This window comes from Cucurbita maxima, unplaced genomic scaffold, assembly GCF_002738345.1.
Source record: "Cucurbita maxima cultivar Rimu unplaced genomic scaffold, Cmax_1.0 Cma_Scf00005, whole genome shotgun sequence".
Lineage (NCBI taxonomy): Eukaryota > Viridiplantae > Streptophyta > Magnoliopsida > Cucurbitales > Cucurbitaceae > Cucurbita > Cucurbita maxima.
Window position 1 is genome coordinate 3002634 of NW_019272021.1, and position 19199 is coordinate 3021832.

The window sequence follows — 19199 nt, forward strand, 5'->3', positions numbered from 1 at the left end:
GAGTCCTAGGCTCAACCAAAAGCTAAGCTACATAGACACTGACATAGCTTGCACATGTAGAAGCAAGCAGAGCATTCACACAGATCAGTTTCCACTTTTAGTTACACAAAACCTTTCTTTCACAAAAAAGGACGATCTTAGTACACAAAGTTGCACCAAGCAATGAGCAGTCTGAGTCAGTCCACAAAAGCAAAAGCCAAAGGGTGAGGTTGAAGAAGTAGTTGAATTGGGCAAAGGGAAGTAATGGGAGGTCGACAAGTGCGGATCGCACTATTTGTGTTGATAGCCCACTTTGGAAATGAGTATCAGAACCCTCCTCCATGGCCTCGCACTTGGGCCTATAAATTGAGGTTGTGTGTGTGAAGTTTGATGCAGCAGAAGGAAGAAGGGGCCAGGGGGGTGTGGGTGTGTCTTTATGTTATGGGAAGAGTGGCGGTGCATGGGAATGAAGAGGGTGGTGTTGTAGCCAAGGATGACTTGCCTGCATATATAGAACTACTAATCAAATCACCTTGGCTAATATTTGGTACTTGCAGGCAGTCTCCTTGGCTAATATCACAACCTCTTATCTCTCATGCTCCACTTTTTTTCCTTTTCTCTTCCACCAAGCTTCTCGGGAGGCCTCCTGCCCGTCTATCCATCTTTTTCCCGCACACGGGCAGATGGGAGTTGAATCGAGATTACTCTCACTAACCATATTGCCCAAGGTATACATAATTTGAATTTGAAGGAAAAAACTTACGATAATTATTTAGTTTATATGTTTGATAATCTTCTCGTTTCTTGAATTTTAAAAAATGTTTTTAATTCAAAGATAGATTCAAATGGGATGTTTCTTGAATTTTAAAAATAGTTTTTAATTCAAAGATAGATTCAAATGGGATGTTGGGGCCATCAATTTTCCATTCAAATTGAACATTAGTCAATTTAAACATATTTTTTAGATTAATTTCAAAGTTGAGCATTTTTTTTAGAATAAAATTCAAAATTCAAAAATAAGAATTCAAAATTTAAGCAATAGAATATACAACATAATTGAGGAATATGTATAACTTAGCCTTAAAGAATTAGTCCTTAATTATCTATTTAAAGTTGTATTTGCACTCTTAATTTTTTTTTTTTTTACATTAATAAATATTTTTGTCATATTATTATAATTAGTAGGGCTGTACATCCCTTTAACTTAAAATTCCAGTCGTCGAGGGCCTATATCTACTTATAGCATATATTGTCATATTTGGGTTTTGGGTTTTCCCTTTTCTCAAGACACGGTCTGTTAGAGAAAAATTTATACATCCTTATCAACAGTGTTTTGTTCTCCTCCCCAACCAACTAGTCGAGACTAGTGAAGAAGTCATATCGATTGAAAATCAAAATAATGAAAACGTCATATGCTAAAGATGGGATCTCTAAGCATAGAACATTAGAAATTTTTCTATTTGATCCCTGAAGTTCAAAATATAACATTTTTACACTTGGAATTGCAAAAATAAAATTACTTTTCATTACCTTCTAGATTTCAAAATCTTACCCTATACATGAGTGCTTATAAAAGAAGAAACTTCCACTGAAAAAAAGCATCCTTTTTACCAAACCCACATGTAGAAACAAGTTCCCCTTAGAGTTGGATATCATCATCATCATCATCATCAAGACATGAAGGAAGAACAACAATGGACGAATGAGATGTATAGGATAATAGCATAGCACTTGTGTGTGAACGCACTGTTATTTTATTTAGCTTACTTTCTTAATAAGTACTTCACAAGATGACCATAAATGGCCATGCTCTTCTTTACCTTCTACACTACCAAACTTCTCCTACAGGGTAGCACAGACACAGAACAAATAACTCAACAAGTTCTAGCCTAACCTCATGTCTTGCCTCTTCTGCTACCCCACTCAGAACTGAAGATGCCTCTCATCATGCCATTCCTCCACCTGTTGCCGTCCGGATTATCTGAAACAGTGCTGCAAGATTCAACAATGGAACAAAACATCAGCCCACAGACACATAACCAAAATCCACTTCTACTGCAGGAAGGCCTCAACAATATAATCATTCATGATCTTAAATGAAAATTGTGTTCTGGGGCCATCTTTGAACCACAAAAGTATGAATATAATTGAATCCTGGACAATTTTGGACTCATTCTAAGCTCAAGATGGACGGATTACTAGCTAAGAAGGCCTCAACATAATCATTCATGATCTTAAATGAAAATTGTGTTCTGGGGCCATCTTTGAACCACAAAAGTATGAATAGAATTGAATCCTGGACAATTTTGGACTCGTTCTAAGCTCAAGATGGACGGATTAATAGCTACCATGATTCTTTCTACACACCATTATAAAAAAATATTACAGTTTCATTAAATCTATGGCATATATATAATTACATGTATTCTCAACCTTTCATTTTGGGTCTTCATGAGAATTTGAAGAGAGGACCTCTAGATATCATGTTCTTTTTAGATAGATTAAGGTAAATATATGATGATTGAAAAACAACCGCACAGAATCTTGAGCCATATAATAGAAATTCAGAATAGATCAAAACATAGGCATAAGCAGATGAAACTATCATTCATAATCTGGAACGCGGACCAAGAAAATACTCACATGATCCAATGACGACAAAGACGAAGAATCCAAGAAGAAGAGGACCAACAGGATAGTCCTTTCCCTTCTTTGTAGTAGTCTCGGGCACGGCCCCTCTCTTCAAAATGTTCTTCTCGAACCTCTCCACCTTCCGATCCGCAAGACGCCGCGATGTCGTCTACAAAACCGATCAAATCAAATCATAAATCGACAATGCCAATTACGTTAGATCCGCAAACAAAACACCAACAAGGAACAGAGCCAAATTCATGAGAAAAAAAAAAATCTATAGATCAAATCTCAAAATAGAGAACCCTAGAGGGGAAAGAATCAAGATCAAGGAAGAAGAATGATTCAGAGAGAAAAAAAACACAAAGAAAGTACCATTACTGAGTGGGAGATCTGGGAGGCGGAATTGATCTGGAGCAGAAAAATGGAGACGAGTTCTTCAGATTTATGTATATATGAACGAACAAATCAGGATTTTTTTTTTTTTTTTTCCAGGATCTACACGGCACGTTATATTATATTTAACCGTGTCGCGACACGTAGTTTGCATACGTGGCGAACGCTTATTGGATTTTAAGATGCCACGTCAATTTGTTTTGTATCCACGTCAAACCGTGGGCAGGTCGCCCGCCAAGGCTGCTATACATTAAAGCCTAAATTAATAATAAAAAATACTACGTTTTTATTTATATTTAACGTTTGGATATTTAAAAAGATAATTGTTTTTAATTAATTAACCTAAGAGTTTTTTTTTTAGTTCAAGAGAATTTTATTAATTTATTGTAATTTTTTATAAAGTATTATATTTTTATTTAAGCGTTATTATCAATAATGATATATTTTTGCTCATTTTTAATTAGGGTTATATGATTAATTTAGCAATATATTTATTTAATTATTACTTACTAATAATAAAATAATAACTTGGATGGTAATTAGTTACTTTCAATTTTCAATATTAGGTTATCCATCTTCTTTTTTCCATTTAGAGTAAATTATTATAATAATATATATTATTTTAATTATTATAGATAACTTTTCATACTAAATTAAAATTAAGTCTTCATCCAAAGTTATCCCATTTTGCCAAATTTTAATAGTAATAGTTTATTTGACTTAAAATTAAAATTCATACAAAAATAAAGTGTGGGGTTTTTTTTTTTTTTCCGTCTAATAGTAATGTTCGAGTTAGATAACTTTTATATTACATGCTGCAAGAGTTATAATTTTTATAATTTTATTCACTTCATTCCGCTTAAAATCGATTCAAGATCACATAAAATCGAGAAAATAAAATTAAAAAAATATATAATATGTATACTCATTGATAAAAACTACTGCCGATTCCAACATTTCCATCGATATTATGTTAATCTACAAATTTAAAAAAGTATTATGTTCGTGTAAAAATTAGGCATTGACGATTTTTAATAATAGTTCCGACCCTAGAGTTTAATAAATTGAATTTTACGAACATGACCAATATGAAATAAGCCTATCTATGCATACATTCCAGGGTTGAAAAAATGGTAGTTTCTCATGGATTCAAATAATTCTAATGAACTTTGAATTCATGAGTTGAGTAAACCCAGTACATATATCCAACATGATCCACCGCCACCTGTGTCAAAAGCAAATAATATACAATATTCAAATCAAATCTAAGTGAAGGAACACCTCCTAATCACATATGCATATCGTTAGAACGGGTGGATCCCACATCTGTTGGAGAAGGGAAAGATCATTCTTTACAAGAACGTAGAAACCTCTCTTTAGGAAACGCATTTTAAAACTTTCAATGGAAGCTCGAGAGAAGTCCGGAAGTGAAAGCATAAAAAGGACAATATCGGCTAGCGTGGGTTTAGACGAAAGCCAAAGCCAAAAAGCCAAAAAAAACCTGATTCTCCTTGGGGCTTCTTCTCTCCTATGTATCAAAATGAAAACGATGCGGTTGAATACATTAAAAGACAGGAACCAAAGTCGAGATCAAGCAGCGAAAAGCCACTCTAAAGTTGGGAGTAAGATAGCTTGCAGTCAGTGATATAATCTAGATCATAATCAGCTCAACAATATGATTCCAAAGACAAATAAATAAATAAAGCAATCTGGTGAGCGGTGATAAAGAATTGAGAGAGAACTATGCATGTATTCAGCAGAAGAAAAAGAGACTTGGAAAGTAATTACTTACGTTTACTCGTACCTCACAAGCTGACGGCTCTGAAAAACAGCTACGGGAGGGAATATATACAAAGCTTGCAAGAGCTTCCACAAGCGGCTACAGTGACATAAAAGGGTATAAATTAACCTTCTTAAAGATCTTCAAGTTCAAAGGCATAGTAACATCAAAAGGCTATGATTTTCGAGTACGGATCAATCGAACAAATCCTTACAGAGGGAAAAAGAAAGTCAGAATGCTCTAAAGATGTCACCTATTTCTAATCAGCTTCTTCTACAAAGTTTACCATTCACAACGACGAGGAACAAATAATCCATGTTCAAGAAACTTGCATTTCATTAGTTTGCACCGTTTTCCTGACCAGTTTAAGTTCTAGGACATCTTCCGCCACTTCTATTGCTACAGGTTTCACCATATCCTCTTTTCTTGCTTCCCTCGGTTTCTTCTCCATCTTTCCATCACTAACATCTACGATCTCGGTCGTGGAATTTTGTGGTTTAAAGTCCTCAATCTCTATGATTTCTTCCTTGGGAATTTCTATGACGTGAAGAAGATCAACTGGAGTGGCTGCAGGGTCCAGTTCCCTGCAACCTCTGGGAGCGTTCGGCCCTTCTTGACCAGTAAGCAAATGTGAAGGTACAAGATGAGAAAACCGGAATATCTCATCTTTAGGGATCCTTCTTACTTGGCTTGGGTCCAAATGACGATGAAATACAGCCCTGAAACCAGCCACCTTGACGAGGGGAGTAACAATAACACCTAGTTCTTTGCTATAATCCTCAAGAACTTCTACTATGTCATACTTGTGTATTACCTCATCTGATGTCAGTTCATTCCAATCAGGGGACCAATTCCTGTAAAGAGTCCAAACATCTCCCTTTCTGGGATGTATGCAAATGTCTCCGTATGTGCCTTTTGACCATCTGACCTTGTGTGAAAAAGAATTAAGGGAACTATAAATCTCACGCCTCCCAGTTCTAAAATCCCCACACGTTTTTGGAAACCCGGGGCTTACCCAGCTCAGTGAACCCAAGTCATCACCAATTATTGAGTTTAGCCAACGAATCTTCAATTTAAACGGGTTCAAAGATACTACACTATGAATCCAGGCATAACGTCGAGGCATGCCATCGTCATCATCATAAGCAGCCCAGACCTGATTATTTCCGAACGAGCTTTCTGTACAGTCTCTATCAAAATTGTGAAATTCCGGATCAGGGACATTTATTGACAGTGTTTCTGCACCACGGGTACATGAATTGCTAGGAAAATCAATCACTGACTGTGGTCCCTTCTTTGAATTCAGAAGTTCAATGGGCATGTCTTTATCATCCTGATTACCACTCACTGGAGCTGTTTCTGTCTTCCCAGTTACCTTTTCCTTCCCATTTCCCTCTTTGACTGAACCAGTCGTTGAACTCCGTGAATTCAATTCACGTAACATCTTCCTTATTTCCACCTTGGCCTTCTTGATTAATAAGTTCTTAAATTCACTAAAAGAGACATCCTGAGAGCTCTGGAGCGTGGTATTTCCATTTATATTACCCTGAGTACAACCTTTCAGATTGCCCAACCTAGTCCTTTCTAAGCCAGTTTTTGACTGATTGGTCATATCTCTTGCATGGGAGCTAGAAGAAATGTCATCTATACCTCTTCTTCTCTTTACAGCACCAGAGTGCCCTGTAGATGAAGCACCAGGGGTCTTCTTAGATGTTGGGTGCTTTCTTCGTTCCTCTCTTTTCGCAGCTTGTGCCTCCTCACGTTCCCTTTTCACTTTCTCATATGCCTGCTGAACTACAGTTGCAGCTTGAGCAGCTGATGAAGCACCACCCGTTCGTGAGAAAGGACCCCATTGAAAGTTGTTTTGGCTATGTGTGGAATGATTTGATTCACTAGCTCCCATGTATGATGATGGAACTTTTTTACTGCCAGTTTGATAACTTTGCTGTGTAAAATCCCATCCATTAGATTTCACGCCGTTCGAAGGGGGTGGGGGTGTTTCAATAGCAAAGAATGGCTCATGACAGTTGGGGCAAACAAGATTATGATGTAGATAGACTCGGAGATACTCATACTGCATCTTGCACCGATGGCACACCGTCCAAAAGGTTAGTTTTGGTTTCTGAGATGAAGCTGAAGCATAATCCGGTCGGGATGCACTTTTCTGTCTCTTCATATTTGAAGTAGTAGCACTTTTTGTGAAATTGTAAAAACCATTTCTCCCGGCTTGTGAAGACGAACTCCCCCGTGACGTTGAAACAGTTTTGTTGACTCTAACATTCCTCTTCTGGTCATATACTACTCTTCTGGCTTTATCAGACAACAAACTCCAGGCCTGAGAAATAAGCTTAAAAGCCCCATCAGCTCCTACAGACTTGTTTTTGTCAGGGTGAAGAATAAGAGCTAGCTTCCTGTAGTGTTTCCTGACTGTTTCCTCATCAGCTCGTGGATCCAGACCAAGTATCGCATACCAATCGACTTCTCCATTTATTTTTTTTTCTGCAGAAACATAGACATCGAGCGTGGCTAACATTTGAGAGATACCATCGAGTCCTGGAAATAAATTTTGTGCCTTCAAAGCAAATTTTTTAGCCCCCATTAAATCTCTTGCTGTAAATTTCTCCTCAGCTTTCTCTTTAGCCCTTGCAGCCTCATCTTTATTACACTCCATTATTTCTTTCCCCTATAAACTTGCCTGCTTTGCTTTCTTATTAAAACAGCAGGGCTTTTTGTTTACTATAAAACCTTCAGCAACCACCTATTTGATTCTCTGACTAAGCGTTTCCTCATACTTCAAAAGGAACAATGCTCCTTCACACTACCATTGGGCATCAATGTAGAAGCAAACTGCCACAGGAGAAACATTACCTTCAATCTTTGATTCGATACATAAACTACTAACTATACACATCGAATTACATAACTTAAAAGCAAAAAGGAAATAGCAAAATCATTGCGGGTGTGATGGGTTAACATGAATTCCGTGGAACTTCTAAAGTAAATGGACTATACAGAATTGTGACCATTCAAATATTGCAAAGCCCCGGTATCTATTACCGGTCAGAATTGGACCATGACAGAATTTCGATCTATACCGGCACCATATATTTGATTGGGGAGGAAGATTAGAACTAGAGATTCATCGAAAAGCAAGAATATGGGCTCGTGTGAGTAGGAAACAGAAAATATCTATTCTAGTTCTATCCTCAGCTATGGGTTCAAATCTAAGAGAAATTCTCAAGAATGTTGTGAAAATTGCGTTCTAATCCTTAACACATAATATTACATTTTCATTTTCCTTAAAATCGTAAGTACTCAACAAGAAGGCAACAAAACATAACCTAACCACCAAAACACAATTCAATCCGGAATACCCTTAAATAACCAAGTTATTACATTTTAATACCGATAAAAAGAAGCCCAAATTACCAACCAAACATACACACCCTAAAAAATCATAATGCAAAACAAAAACACAAAAAATATTCACACAGCATTGATATTGATGAAAACCAAAATGGAGTTAAAAGGACAATACCCTCACGGTGGACGGTCGACGGTTGAATTTCAATTCCAGTAGCCATAAACAGATTCAGTCACCGCTCATCTCCCCAAACGGAACCGTTCGAGAGAACAATTCGAATCAAATGCTTCTGGAGCAGTTTAAGACAATCGGAGATCTCTCTTCCTTCCACCGCAGATCAAAGGCAACAAAAATTGCAGCTGGCTTGTTGAACAGAAATCGCTCAAGTCGCCCCACCGGAAACTCGATTGTCGATTCCTCGACAGTGCCGTTTCTTTAATCGAACTTGAAGACGAATTCAATGGAACCGAGAAAAATAGTAGTGCATGGGGAATCGGCTCAGCCAGAATGCTGTTCTTCGAAGGCACCTGAAGGGGAAACGGGGGGTATACCTGGGGACTGTATGAATCGACTGTATCGTTTTTCCGATATTTTTGAGCGAGGTTAGAGAAGAATTCTTTTTCTTTTTTTCTTTAAATAATATTATATAAATGTAATAAAAAGAATTTTTTTTTTTTATAAATATATTTACTATTTTTTTACTCTACACACTAAAATAGTAATATAATAGAGGCAAGCAACAACAGTGGAGAGTGGTTCAAAAGAAGTGAACACTCAGAGAGCTCAACAACACCTGTAAAAGTGCTCCATGAGGGAAGAGCACGAGTTAGGTCAACAGTCTCATTGAAAGTGCTCTGAGAAGAGTGAACGCTTCTACTAACGTTGTTTAACTCTCTCGTGCCATAATGACCCATTAGGTTAGGTATATAATTTAATAATAGTAGAAAAATGAAGATCCAGCTTGGACTAGGATTTGATGGCAGAGCCCACGATCATTTGGGCCATAAATATCTAATTGGGTTTTAAACTAGATTTAGATACGAAATTTCGGCCCAATTTTAATTTAATTTCTATTCTATTTTAAAGATTTTTAATATTTATAAATGTTATTGTATATGTTATTTTTTCATAAATAGGTTATTCATTAAATGTTAATTATTCGAATTTTAATTAATTATAGTAAACTAAAATACTAAATATTGTTTTAAATTTTATAGTCGATGGGCTAACTCATGCTTCTCTTATATTTGCCTCGACGATAAGTGGGCTTCACCTCAACGTGCTATAAATTGAAGTTTGGAAATGTATCTTCAACTGTATAATCATGCGGGTAGCTTGAATTCATCCATATCAATATATATGGCTCAAAATTTCAATATCTCATCGTACATTTGTAAATTATTCTAAAATTAAACAAGAATTATTATCGGATAAATGTTTAAGATTAAGAAAATATATAAAAAAAAAATATTTAAGGTGAAAGTGGACGTGACGTGTGAGCTCAATTAATTATAGTCGATGAGCTCAATTAATTTTTGAATTACACGTCATATTTCTTTGACTTTAGAAAATTCAAACAATAATAAATTATTAAAAAATGCTTTGACGTAACAAACTTATATGGTTGTCAACAAACTACATATTTTAATCGATCTTAATTTATTTTTATTTTTAATCCTTTCAAATTTGATCCATAATTATATATTTTCTTTGTGTATCAATTATTTTGTTTTTCTTTCTTTTGGTATCTTAAGAATGCAATTTTAATTTTAATTTTTTTTTTATGTTTTATTATTATCTTTAAACTTTAAAAATAAAAAATAAAAAAAATCTTTAAACATTTTTTTAAATTACAAAAATAGGAAGAGTACCAAGTTTCCATACTATCACCTAGGTATTTTTTTAACCCCGCCGAACTACCGAAACTGACCGCAACACGCCAGCTGCGAAGAAGTCAGTACGCGAGCGCAAGGCAGTCGTTATCCATTCAAGATAAGCTCCCAACTCCCCATTTCGTCTCCATTACGTGTAATCCACCGAATCTTCCCTTTCATTTCAATTCCCCCTTTTCTGCTTCTGTTTTCTCTCGATCCAAATAGAAAATCGAGGTTAAAGGAATAAGAACTTTGTGGGAACCATGAAAATGGGTTTTTAGTTCGATCTTCGATTTGGGTTTTCACTGTTCTGTGTGTTTGTTTGTGCGTGTGTGTGTGATTGTATTTAGTTGTGGGTTGAATGATTTTCGCAAGAATCAAATAAAAGTGTGCTGATCGGATCTATCCACTTGCTGTTCTTGTTGTTGACTGGTTTTAGTCTCGCCAATCCAATCACGCCCCCCCCTGTTCCATAAGGATTTCTTTGATTTTATCCTTTTTGGTTGATTCTTTCAATAAAATCGTTGTTGGGTTTTCTTTTGATCGAAGAATTATGATGCGACGGCAGCAGCAAGATGAGCAATCGAGTGTTTTCTACGAGCTTTCTTCTCTTGTTATGAATATCCTCCGATCGCCCCCGTCGGCGATCCCGTCTTCCGATCAGTCGTCGATGGTTTCAGCCGTGTCGTCGCGGCGGCCGATTCCGATGCAGATAACTCCGGCGGGGTTTGCGTCGCTACTTCTAGGGATTTCTTTGGCTCTGATGCTCTGTGGATCGGTTACGTTCTTCATCGGCTTTATGATGATGCCTTGGGTTATTGGATTGGTTATGTTTTTCTATGTCGCTGCTGTGGTTTCGTGCCTGTCCATGATCGGACGCTCGATTTTCTGCTACGCTACGGCTCCGTCTAGACAGGATATTCCAGGTACGGTGGTTTGATTTGATGAGTTTCTTGTGAATCTGGATGTCTAATTGATGCGATTTTGTTGTTTTTGAATGGGATTCGTTGATACCTTATCATCAATTTCGGTGTCTTAGAAGTAAAGTTCTGTTCAATTGGTATGTTGAATCTGTCAAGCCATTGGTTAAGCATTGAAAAAGGTCATTGGCAACCCATCACTATCCTAGAGATATGTATGCTTTGCAACTTCAAATGAAGGTTAGTTTTAAGTCTAGTTAGAAGAGTGCATATGAGATTACACGTAAGTTGGAGAGGGGAACGAAACATTCTTTACTAGGTGTGAAAACCTCTCTCTACCAGACCGGTTTTAAAAACCCGAGGGAAAGCCTAGAGAGGACAATATTGGGCTTGAGTTATTACAAATGGTATTAGAACCAGACACCGGGCGGTGTGTCACTGAAGACGTTGCACCCGGAAGGGAGGTGGATTGTGAGATCCCACATTGATTGAGATAAAAACGAGTGCTAGTGAGGACGCTGGCCCTCGAAGGGGAGTGGATTGTGAGATCCCACATTGATTGGAGAGGGGAAGGAGCGTCAGTTAGGACGCTGAGCTTCAAAAGAGGTAGATTGTGAGATCCCACATCGTTTGGAGAGAGGAATGAAACATTCGTTATAAGGGTGTGGAAACCCGGCGATACGTCATGGGCTAAAGCAGACAATATCTCATTCAAATGTCTTTGCAAAGGAAAAAGAACAAACTCAGAAGTCTTAACAAAAATGATTTCTTAACCAATGAGTCATTTCAACTGTAAAAAATTTTCTTGCTGGGCGTCGAACTAGATGTTGTTGTTTTCGGACCATAATTGTTAATTAATCAATACTACCGGTATAATAGTCCAAGCTCACTGTTAGTCGTTATTGTTTCTTTGGGCTGTTACAACGAAGGTTCTATTTCATCATCTACAGAGTCATAGGACTAGAAAGATCTGCTAACCCTTCAATTACTTTTTTTCGATCGGCACGAAGCTGTTTAATTAGCTAGCTTCTCGTCTTTTGTTCCTTTTTCGTGTTTACAACAAATTTATTACTTTTGAACTTAATTTTCCCATTTACTTTTGTGGCTGCAGCTTGGAAACTAATGTGAAGAGGTAGATGATGATGGAAGCAAGCGACGACGGTTTACGGTGGTGGCGGGTAGCTCTAACTTACTAGATGCTGCATTGTCGGGTGACTTTCTTTAGTTAATAAGAATATTTACTGAAACCACTACACCTAAATGTGAAATTCTCTATTTATAATCATTTATAGAATTAAAAAAATTATAAAGAAAAAATGGGAAGAGCAATAGATGGATACGAGATAACCGAATACTCTAATATCTCAAGCCTCATCGGTCATGAATTTTACAACAGCCCTAGTTTACTGTTAGTAGATATTATTCTCTTTGACATTTTCCTTTCGGGGTTCCCCTCAAAGTTTTTAAAATGATTTGTCAGGGAGAGATTTTCACACCTTTATAAGAAATGTTTCATTCTCCAATCCACTTCCTTGGAGGCCAGCATCCTAGTTGGCACACCGTCTGGTGTCTGGCTCTAATACCATTTTTAACAATCCAAACTCACTGCTAGCAAACATTGTCCTCTTTACATATTTAAGTCGTTTTGTGGCAATGCGTTTTAAGTCCTTAGATGGTAAGTTATATAGAAGGTATGTTTTTCTTTTTTGATTAAGTGTTATGAAAGTCTTACTCTATCCCTTGTAGTTGCTAGCCACATTCACAGTAACTCATTAACAAAGACTTCGGTCTTAATTACGAACATAGTAAAGATTTGTATTTGTTAACATTTGTTAATTCCCGTTAATTTATCTATTAATTACGAGTAGAAATTTGATGTGAAGGCACTCTTAACCCAGTCTTATGAGGATGTTATCGATGATTGATCGACTAAAGACAAAAGTCGATCCAACACCTTCTTGAGTAGGGGTGTATATGAGTGGAAGAAAATTAAAAAAATTTAATGGTATTAAACTATCAATAGTAAATATTAAAATTTTTTTATTAATAAATTATTATAAGATTTGTAATTATATCTCATTTAATATAATTTAGAGTATTTAGGCACAATAAGGTGTATCTTGGCCCCCACTATCTTCCAATGCCTCGAAGAAATTTAAATAAAAGTCGAGAGAGATGCAAATAAAAAATTTATAAGCATAACCTATTAAACATATTTATGAGTATAGTTCGATCGGTTAAAATATATTGTAAATAAAAAAATTGAAAAGCTTGAAAAAAGAAAAAAGAAAAAAGAAAAAAAAAAGTATGAGTGGGTCCTTGTTGAGATGAAAGGTAAATAACTACCAAAAATATTCTCCAGGTATTAATTAAAATTCAATTCTCTCTACCGAAAATACCCTTCTCTCTTTACCAAAATTACCAACAATATTCAAAGCACTAGAGTTTGGCTGGAAGGGTAATGTCGTCATGAAATTCATTTAGACAAATACTAAAGAGAAGAAGAAAGAAAAAGAATAAAAGAAATGGCGGTTACAATTCCCTCCATTGAAAGTTTAGAGGGATTCCTCCACTTCCAGTTCAGGCCTCAAATGGCAATCGCTGTGGCGCTCGATTTCCTCCTCCCGTCCTGCCTGAAGATCAATATCACTCTTGCTACTTCTCTGTTTCTCATTTTCGCTCTCTGGATTTTCTACTCTACTCGCGTTAAGAACAAGGTTGCCTCTGGTTTAAGAGACCTTCAAACTAATTCTGCTTATCTAATTAAGGTATGTTGATTGTTCTTATTCTGTGGATGAAGACTGCATGTTGAAATCGAATCTTTTACTTAGACGATGCATTTGGTTTTTCAGTTGGAATTGTTGGCTGCCAAGAATATTGTTGCTGCGAACTTAAATGGTACTTCTGATCCATATGCTATCATTACCTGTGGTGCAGAAAAGCGCTTCAGGTTATAATTTTCATGTTGCTTCTGTTCTGGAATTGTTGAATATGATCGTTGGATTTTAAATGAGATTTCTCATCTGCAATTGAATATGATTGTTACATTTTTATTATGTGAGCAGTTCGATGATTCCTGGTTCAAGAAATCCCAGGTGGGGAGAGGAGTTCGATTTTTTCGTTGATCAGCTTCCAGTCCAGGTATCTTTGATGCTATAGAGATGCTATCATTCTTGCTACGATCTGACTGCATATACACATACTTTCTTATTGCTACAATCTTTTGAGAAGTTTGAGAAAGAGTGAGAGAAGTTTGAGAGAAAATCAATCTACATTAACCACTTTGGGTGGGCTTATTGTGAACACTCAATCCCACCGCTAGCAAATATTGTCTTCTTTGGCTTTCCCTTTCGGGTTTTCCCTCATCCCCTCTCCAACCGATAAAGGATCTCACAATCCACCCCCTTGGGGGCCCAGCATCCGCACTAGCAAACTACTTGGTGTCTAACACTGATACCATTTGTAATGGCCCAAACCCACCGCTAGTAGATATTGTTAAAATGCGTCCACTAGGAAGAGGCACCCTTATAAGAAATATTTCGTTTCCCTCTCCAACTGACGTGGGATCTCACGATCTACCCCTTGGGGGCCAGCGTCTTCGCTGGCACACTACTCAGTGTCTGACTGATATCATTTGTATTGGTTTAAACTCACCGCTAGAAGATATTGTTCTCTTTAGGTTTTCCCTCCTAGGCTTCCCCTCAAGGCTTTAAAACACATTCACTAGGGAGAAGTTTCCACAGCCTTATTATTCCCCTCTCCAATCGATGTGAGATCTCACATTAATGATCATTAAGTTGGTAAAAAGAATAAAATAACTTGGTGAGAATAGTTCAAACTATAGTGACCACCTAATTTCCATACCACTCATATACTTTTTCCCCTTATCTAACAGGTTAATGTTACAATTTATAATCGGGATCTAGTTTGGAAAAGTGATGTTCTTGGTTCAGTTACTGTTACCGTTGAATGTGAAGGCCACACGGGTGCTGTGTGGTACACATTGGATACTCCTTCTGGGCAGGTGCTCATTCATAACTTCTTGCTTCTTTTTGTTATATTATTTACTTCTTCCTAGTATGAATTCATGCCCCTTTCCCTTATTAAGAAGACTGATTAAATTTGAATATGAACTTCTTAGGTTTGTCTCTACATCAAAACTATAAAATTGCCAGTCAATGCCCGAAGGTACCTTTTGTATTTTCATCTTGATCTTTCTTCATATCAAAATTATAGATTTTAGTGACTGTTTTTCAGCACATTTAATGGTTATGCTGGAGGTTTAGACAAATCAGCGCTAACAGTGGCTCATCAAAACCCGGGGCCTCTTCAAACAATCTTTGAGCTTCTACCTGATGAGGCTAGTTTCGTTCTTAAAACTACCATTGTTTTCAAAATGATTGATACCTAAGGGACATCATTTTCCTTCAGGTTGTTGATCGTAGTTTTTCCTGTGCTCTTGAGAGATCATTCTTGTACCATGGTCATATCTACGTCTCTGCTCGGCACATTTGCTTCCACTCTAACATCTTCTCAAAGCAAATCAAGGTTAAGAATGGCTTAATTTTGGTGTTTGTTGGAAATTTCTTGTCTTAAACCAAGCAGTTTTATGTTCATTTTCTTTGTTCTTGACAGGTGGTTATACCACTAGGAGATATTGATGAGGTATTTTCTGTCTCCCTCTTTCTTTCTCCATACTAATCTCGCTATTTTCTTATGAGATTTCTTGTGCTTATCTATTTTCTTATGAGATTTCTTGTGCTTATCTGATGGAATCTGTTTTGATTAAAGATAAGAGGGACTCAACATGCATTCATCAATCCTGCTGTAACAATTGTTCTTCGCATGGGTGCTGATGGGAATGGTGTACCTCTGTTGGGAAATCCTGATGGTCAGTACAAAATATGAAATGAAACCACATATTGTGGGATATGGAGCCGGGTGACTATTTATAGTAAAAATCTGGTAGAGATATATATATGGTTATAGTAGGTGATTATATCCGTTAAAAATATATAGTAAACTAAAACCATATATACCTCTTAGGCTATGCTTTCAAAATGTATTTTCTCCTTGCATTTTCTGTATTCTTTGTGTGATCAATATAATTTTTAGCCAATATTTCTCTTTACATTTTCTCTCATTCTTTGTGTTCATCTAGATTGAGTGAGTGTGTGCGTTGCACATATCTCACCCTGTCAATTTTCAACTTTCCTTGATGAAACTGTTCTTAGTTTTTAAGCTTCCTGGTGGTGGTTTGACGGTGTAAATCTTGATTTTGATTCACCTAGATGCCTCACTATCTTTCCTCACTGTCTCATTCCATTTCCAGGTAGAGTTGGATATAAGTTTACATCATTTTGGAATAGGAACCATGCAGTTGGAGCTTTACAGCATGCACTGAAGAACTTCCATAAAATGCCGGAAGCTGAGAAGAAGGCATGTTTCTTAAGTTTGTGTTTAAACAAACATTCACAATTCTTGTTAAGCCTGGATGATTAGTTCTTGAGGCTTGTTGGTTTTAATCTCATTTCAGGAGAAACCAGAGTCAGCAGAAAAGATCAGCGCTGATAATTTGTGCAAAAATAAAAGTACTCAGGCTTTTATTAAAGAGGAAGTTCTTACAAGCATACACAGCGTACGCATCATTTTTTTAGCATCGAGACCTTGTGAACCATTATCCTACATGAGCTCAATCTTTGTTTCCTTTTTTTTCTTCAGGGTGTTTTCCCCTGCACTCCTGAGCAGTTCTTTACTACGCTGTTGAGTGATGGATCAACTTATACAAATACTTTAGCTTCCAGACGAAAAGAGACAAATTTAGTTGTAAGTTAGAAACTCGGTCTTTACTTTGGGAACTTGTAGCTTCCTAAGCCGGAACAGTTATGTTTTGGATTGTTCCACTACTGTAAGTGTAGGTCATCGGTTTCTATAAAAAGAAGTGATAGATTGTGAGATTCCACCTCGGTTGGAGAGGAGAACGAAACATTCCATGTGAAAACCTCTCCCTAGCATATGCATTTTAAAACCTTGAGGGGAAGCCTAGAAGGGAAAACGTAAAGAGAACAATTTCTGCTAGCGGTGGGTTTGGGCGGTTACAAATAGTATTAGAGCCAGTCACCGGGCAATGTGCCAGCGAGAACGCTGGCCCCAAAGAGGTGGATTGTGAGATCCACATTAGTTGGAGAGGAGAACGAAATATTTCTTAAGGGTGTGAAAAACTCTCCCTAACAGACGCGTTTTAAAACCTTGAGAGAAAGCCTAGAAAGGAAATCTCAAAGAGAACAATATCTACTAGCGGTGGGTTTGGACTGTTACAAATAGTATGAGAGTCAATCACCGAGCAATGTGCTAGCGATGACGCTGGCCCCCAAAGGGGTGGATTGTGAGATCTCACATTAGTTGAAGAGGAGAATAAAACATTCCTTATAAGAATATGGAAACCTCTCCCTAGCATACACGTTTTAAAACCTTGAGAGAAAACTCAAAGAGGACAATATTTGCTAGGGGTGGACTTGAGCTGTTACATAGATAATGTTTTAAACTGGAACTTAATCGTGAAATAATTTTGGGCTTCATTGATAGCATTTATAATGCCTTATATTTAATTTTTCTGTATTCAGATGGGAGAGTGGCATGCTGCAGATGAATATGAAGGTCAAGTCAGAGAGGTTACATATAGATCTCCTTGTTCTAATCCCATGTGCCCACCCGACACAGCAATGACAGAGTATCACCGTGCAGTTTTATCTGAAGATAAGAAGAAGTTGGTATGGCTAGCCTACTTATTTTCTTTCTTAATAATTATTATTTAGCCTAAAGTACAGTATATATGGTGTTTAAGCACTGCATTCAACTTTGATCAAATTCTTACCAGCATTTTAAAGGGTTCGTGAGGCATGCACCTAGGTGCTAAGTGTCACTGTGATACTCGTCTAGGGCATGTTGTCTGTGGCCATATGCTCATGCAACGCAAAACCCGTTATTTAATTTCATGTTGTATTGTCTTACTATTATATTCTTTGTTTGTACAACTACTCGGCGAAATCATGTCTAGGTCTGTCAAACCTAAATCGCATCAAAATATAGTATAGGGGGATGCGACGAGTTGCCAAATTCTCTCTACTCGGAAAGTTATAGTTATTTAAGTTGTTGTGCTGCCTTTTGCTTATAGTTAAATAATGTTACTTTTAAATCTTCTATTATTCTTACTTTCAAACTCACTTCTCCCGTTTTCTAAAACCTTTTTCTCTTTATTCTTTTGTCAATTATATACAATTTGTGTTTTGGGTAGTTGATATGTTTTACGTCCTGTGTTGTAGGTATTTGAGATAATACAAAAGGCGCATGATGTGCCATTTGGGTCATACTTTGAGGTGATCAATTCTTCAACCATATTATCATCTTCTCATTTGGGTCATACTTTCAGACCATAGTTTTAATTGTGTGTCTTCTACTGCTTCAGCTCCATAGTAGGTGGCTGTTGGAGACCAATGCCGAGGATTCTTCTTCTATTGATTTTAAAGCAGGTAAGTTTTGCATTCTTTTTCTTTTACAAGAACGGAAACTTTTCAATAATTATAAAGGATTATGATGATTATGATGAAAAAGTAACCAATACGTAGCTATTAGGACAAAGTAACTAAGCATAGCTCAATTGATGGCACATAATTTGAGAGAATACTATTAGGACAAAATAACCTATTTGAGCATAACTCAACTAATCGAAGCATATATTCTTAGCTTAGAAGTCAGATGTTTGAATCCTCTCAACCCAAGTATTAAGGTTTCTTTTTTCGGATCTCGTAATTATAACAAAAGGGGTTTTTTTTTTTTATGGGACGCAGGTGTATATTTTAAGAAATGGTGTATGTTGCAGGCCACAATAAAAGCTGGCGCAATGCTTGAGGTTTGCATTTTTTCTGATTTCCTTATTCTTTTAGGCGTCGTTTCTTGTAAATAAATGGTAAAGTTGATAACTCTCATTTTACAGTTCAAGCAAGTTGTGGATCTGAAGTTAGACATCGCCCATGACTATATGAAGAACTCCAATGCTTCTGTAACCCAAACCCACCAAATTGCATCTCAGAGCTCTTGATGATTTAGGACATTGGTGGTGGTGGTTGTGCGTGCCATGTTTATGCAACTACATAATATTTCCTTTGTACTTGGGAACTAAGCCTCATCGATCAAGTCTCAAACTTGAGTTTATTGAATCAGCTATAGAAGTCATTCTTATTCATACAAGTAAAAAA

General features: G+C 36.8%; 4 protein-coding genes across 14 annotated transcripts; 2 read left to right on the top strand and 2 right to left on the bottom strand.

The window, feature by feature from the left end:
- Positions 1-1665: 1665 nt before the first annotated feature.
- LOC111479167 (stress-associated endoplasmic reticulum protein 2-like) lies at positions 1666-3108 on the bottom strand. The gene is made up of 3 exons (XM_023123688.1): positions 2986-3108; positions 2623-2779; positions 1666-1971 (listed from the first exon to the last, which is right to left on the bottom strand). Exons 1-3 carry the CDS (start codon positions 2986-2988, stop codon positions 1925-1927), a joined length of 207 nt encoding a protein of 68 aa, XP_022979456.1. The 5' UTR covers positions 2989-3108; the 3' UTR covers positions 1666-1924.
- Positions 3109-4053: 945 nt separating this feature from the next.
- On the bottom strand, positions 4054-8752 carry LOC111479157. 11 transcript variants are annotated; one of them, XR_002717617.1, is made up of 4 exons: positions 8325-8752; positions 5040-7633; positions 4811-4885; positions 4055-4616 (listed from the first exon to the last, which is right to left on the bottom strand). XR_002717617.1 is itself a non-coding variant. In XM_023123667.1 (3 exons), the coding sequence occupies exon 2, from the start codon at positions 7455-7457 to the stop codon at positions 5106-5108; it is 2352 nt and encodes a 783-aa protein (XP_022979435.1). In that variant the 5' UTR covers positions 7458-7633; positions 8325-8752; the 3' UTR covers positions 4054-4885; positions 5073-5105. The 11 variants fall into 11 exon arrangements, 2 of the variants coding, with proteins under 2 accessions (XP_022979435.1, XP_022979434.1); XR_002717621.1 differs by having other exon boundaries at positions 4056-4534; positions 5073-7633; XR_002717618.1 differs by having other exon boundaries at positions 4056-4534.
- Positions 8753-10034: 1282 nt separating this feature from the next.
- LOC111479165 lies at positions 10035-12250 on the top strand. Its single transcript, XM_023123684.1, has 2 exons — positions 10035-10950; positions 12056-12250. The coding sequence occupies exons 1-2, from the start codon at positions 10578-10580 to the stop codon at positions 12070-12072; spliced, it is 390 nt and encodes a 129-aa protein (XP_022979452.1). The 5' UTR covers positions 10035-10577; the 3' UTR covers positions 12073-12250.
- A 915-nt stretch (positions 12251-13165) lies between these two features.
- LOC111479160 (BAG-associated GRAM protein 1-like) lies at positions 13166-19157 on the top strand. The gene is made up of 17 exons (XM_023123673.1): positions 13166-13712; positions 13797-13894; positions 14010-14085; positions 14840-14968; positions 15086-15132; positions 15202-15304; positions 15376-15492; positions 15580-15609; positions 15736-15835; positions 16277-16383; positions 16481-16582; positions 16666-16770; positions 17568-17714; positions 18267-18320; positions 18410-18473; positions 18792-18853; positions 18938-19157. Exons 1-17 carry the CDS (start codon positions 13470-13472, stop codon positions 19040-19042), a joined length of 1689 nt encoding a protein of 562 aa, XP_022979441.1. The 5' UTR covers positions 13166-13469; the 3' UTR covers positions 19043-19157.
- The last annotated feature ends 42 nt before the right edge of the window (positions 19158-19199 follow it).

Coding starts and splice junctions, on each gene's coding strand:
- LOC111479167 (XM_023123688.1), bottom strand. Junction 1,972..2,622: donor CTTTGTCGTCATTGGATCAT/GTGAGTATTTTC, acceptor TGAATCTTGCAG/CACTGTTTCAGATAATCCGG.
- LOC111479157 (XM_023123667.1), bottom strand. CDS start 7,457: ATGGAGTGTAATAAAGATGAGGCTGCAAGGGCTAAAGAGAAAGCTGAG.
- LOC111479165 (XM_023123684.1), top strand. CDS start 10,578: ATGATGCGACGGCAGCAGCAAGATGAGCAATCGAGTGTTTTCTACGAG.
- LOC111479160 (XM_023123673.1), top strand. CDS start 13,470: ATGGCGGTTACAATTCCCTCCATTGAAAGTTTAGAGGGATTCCTCCAC. Junction 13,713..13,796: donor ATTCTGCTTATCTAATTAAG/GTATGTTGATTG, acceptor TTGGTTTTTCAG/TTGGAATTGTTGGCTGCCAA. Junction 18,474..18,791: donor TTCTATTGATTTTAAAGCAG/GTAAGTTTTGCA, acceptor TATGGGACGCAG/GTGTATATTTTAAGAAATGG.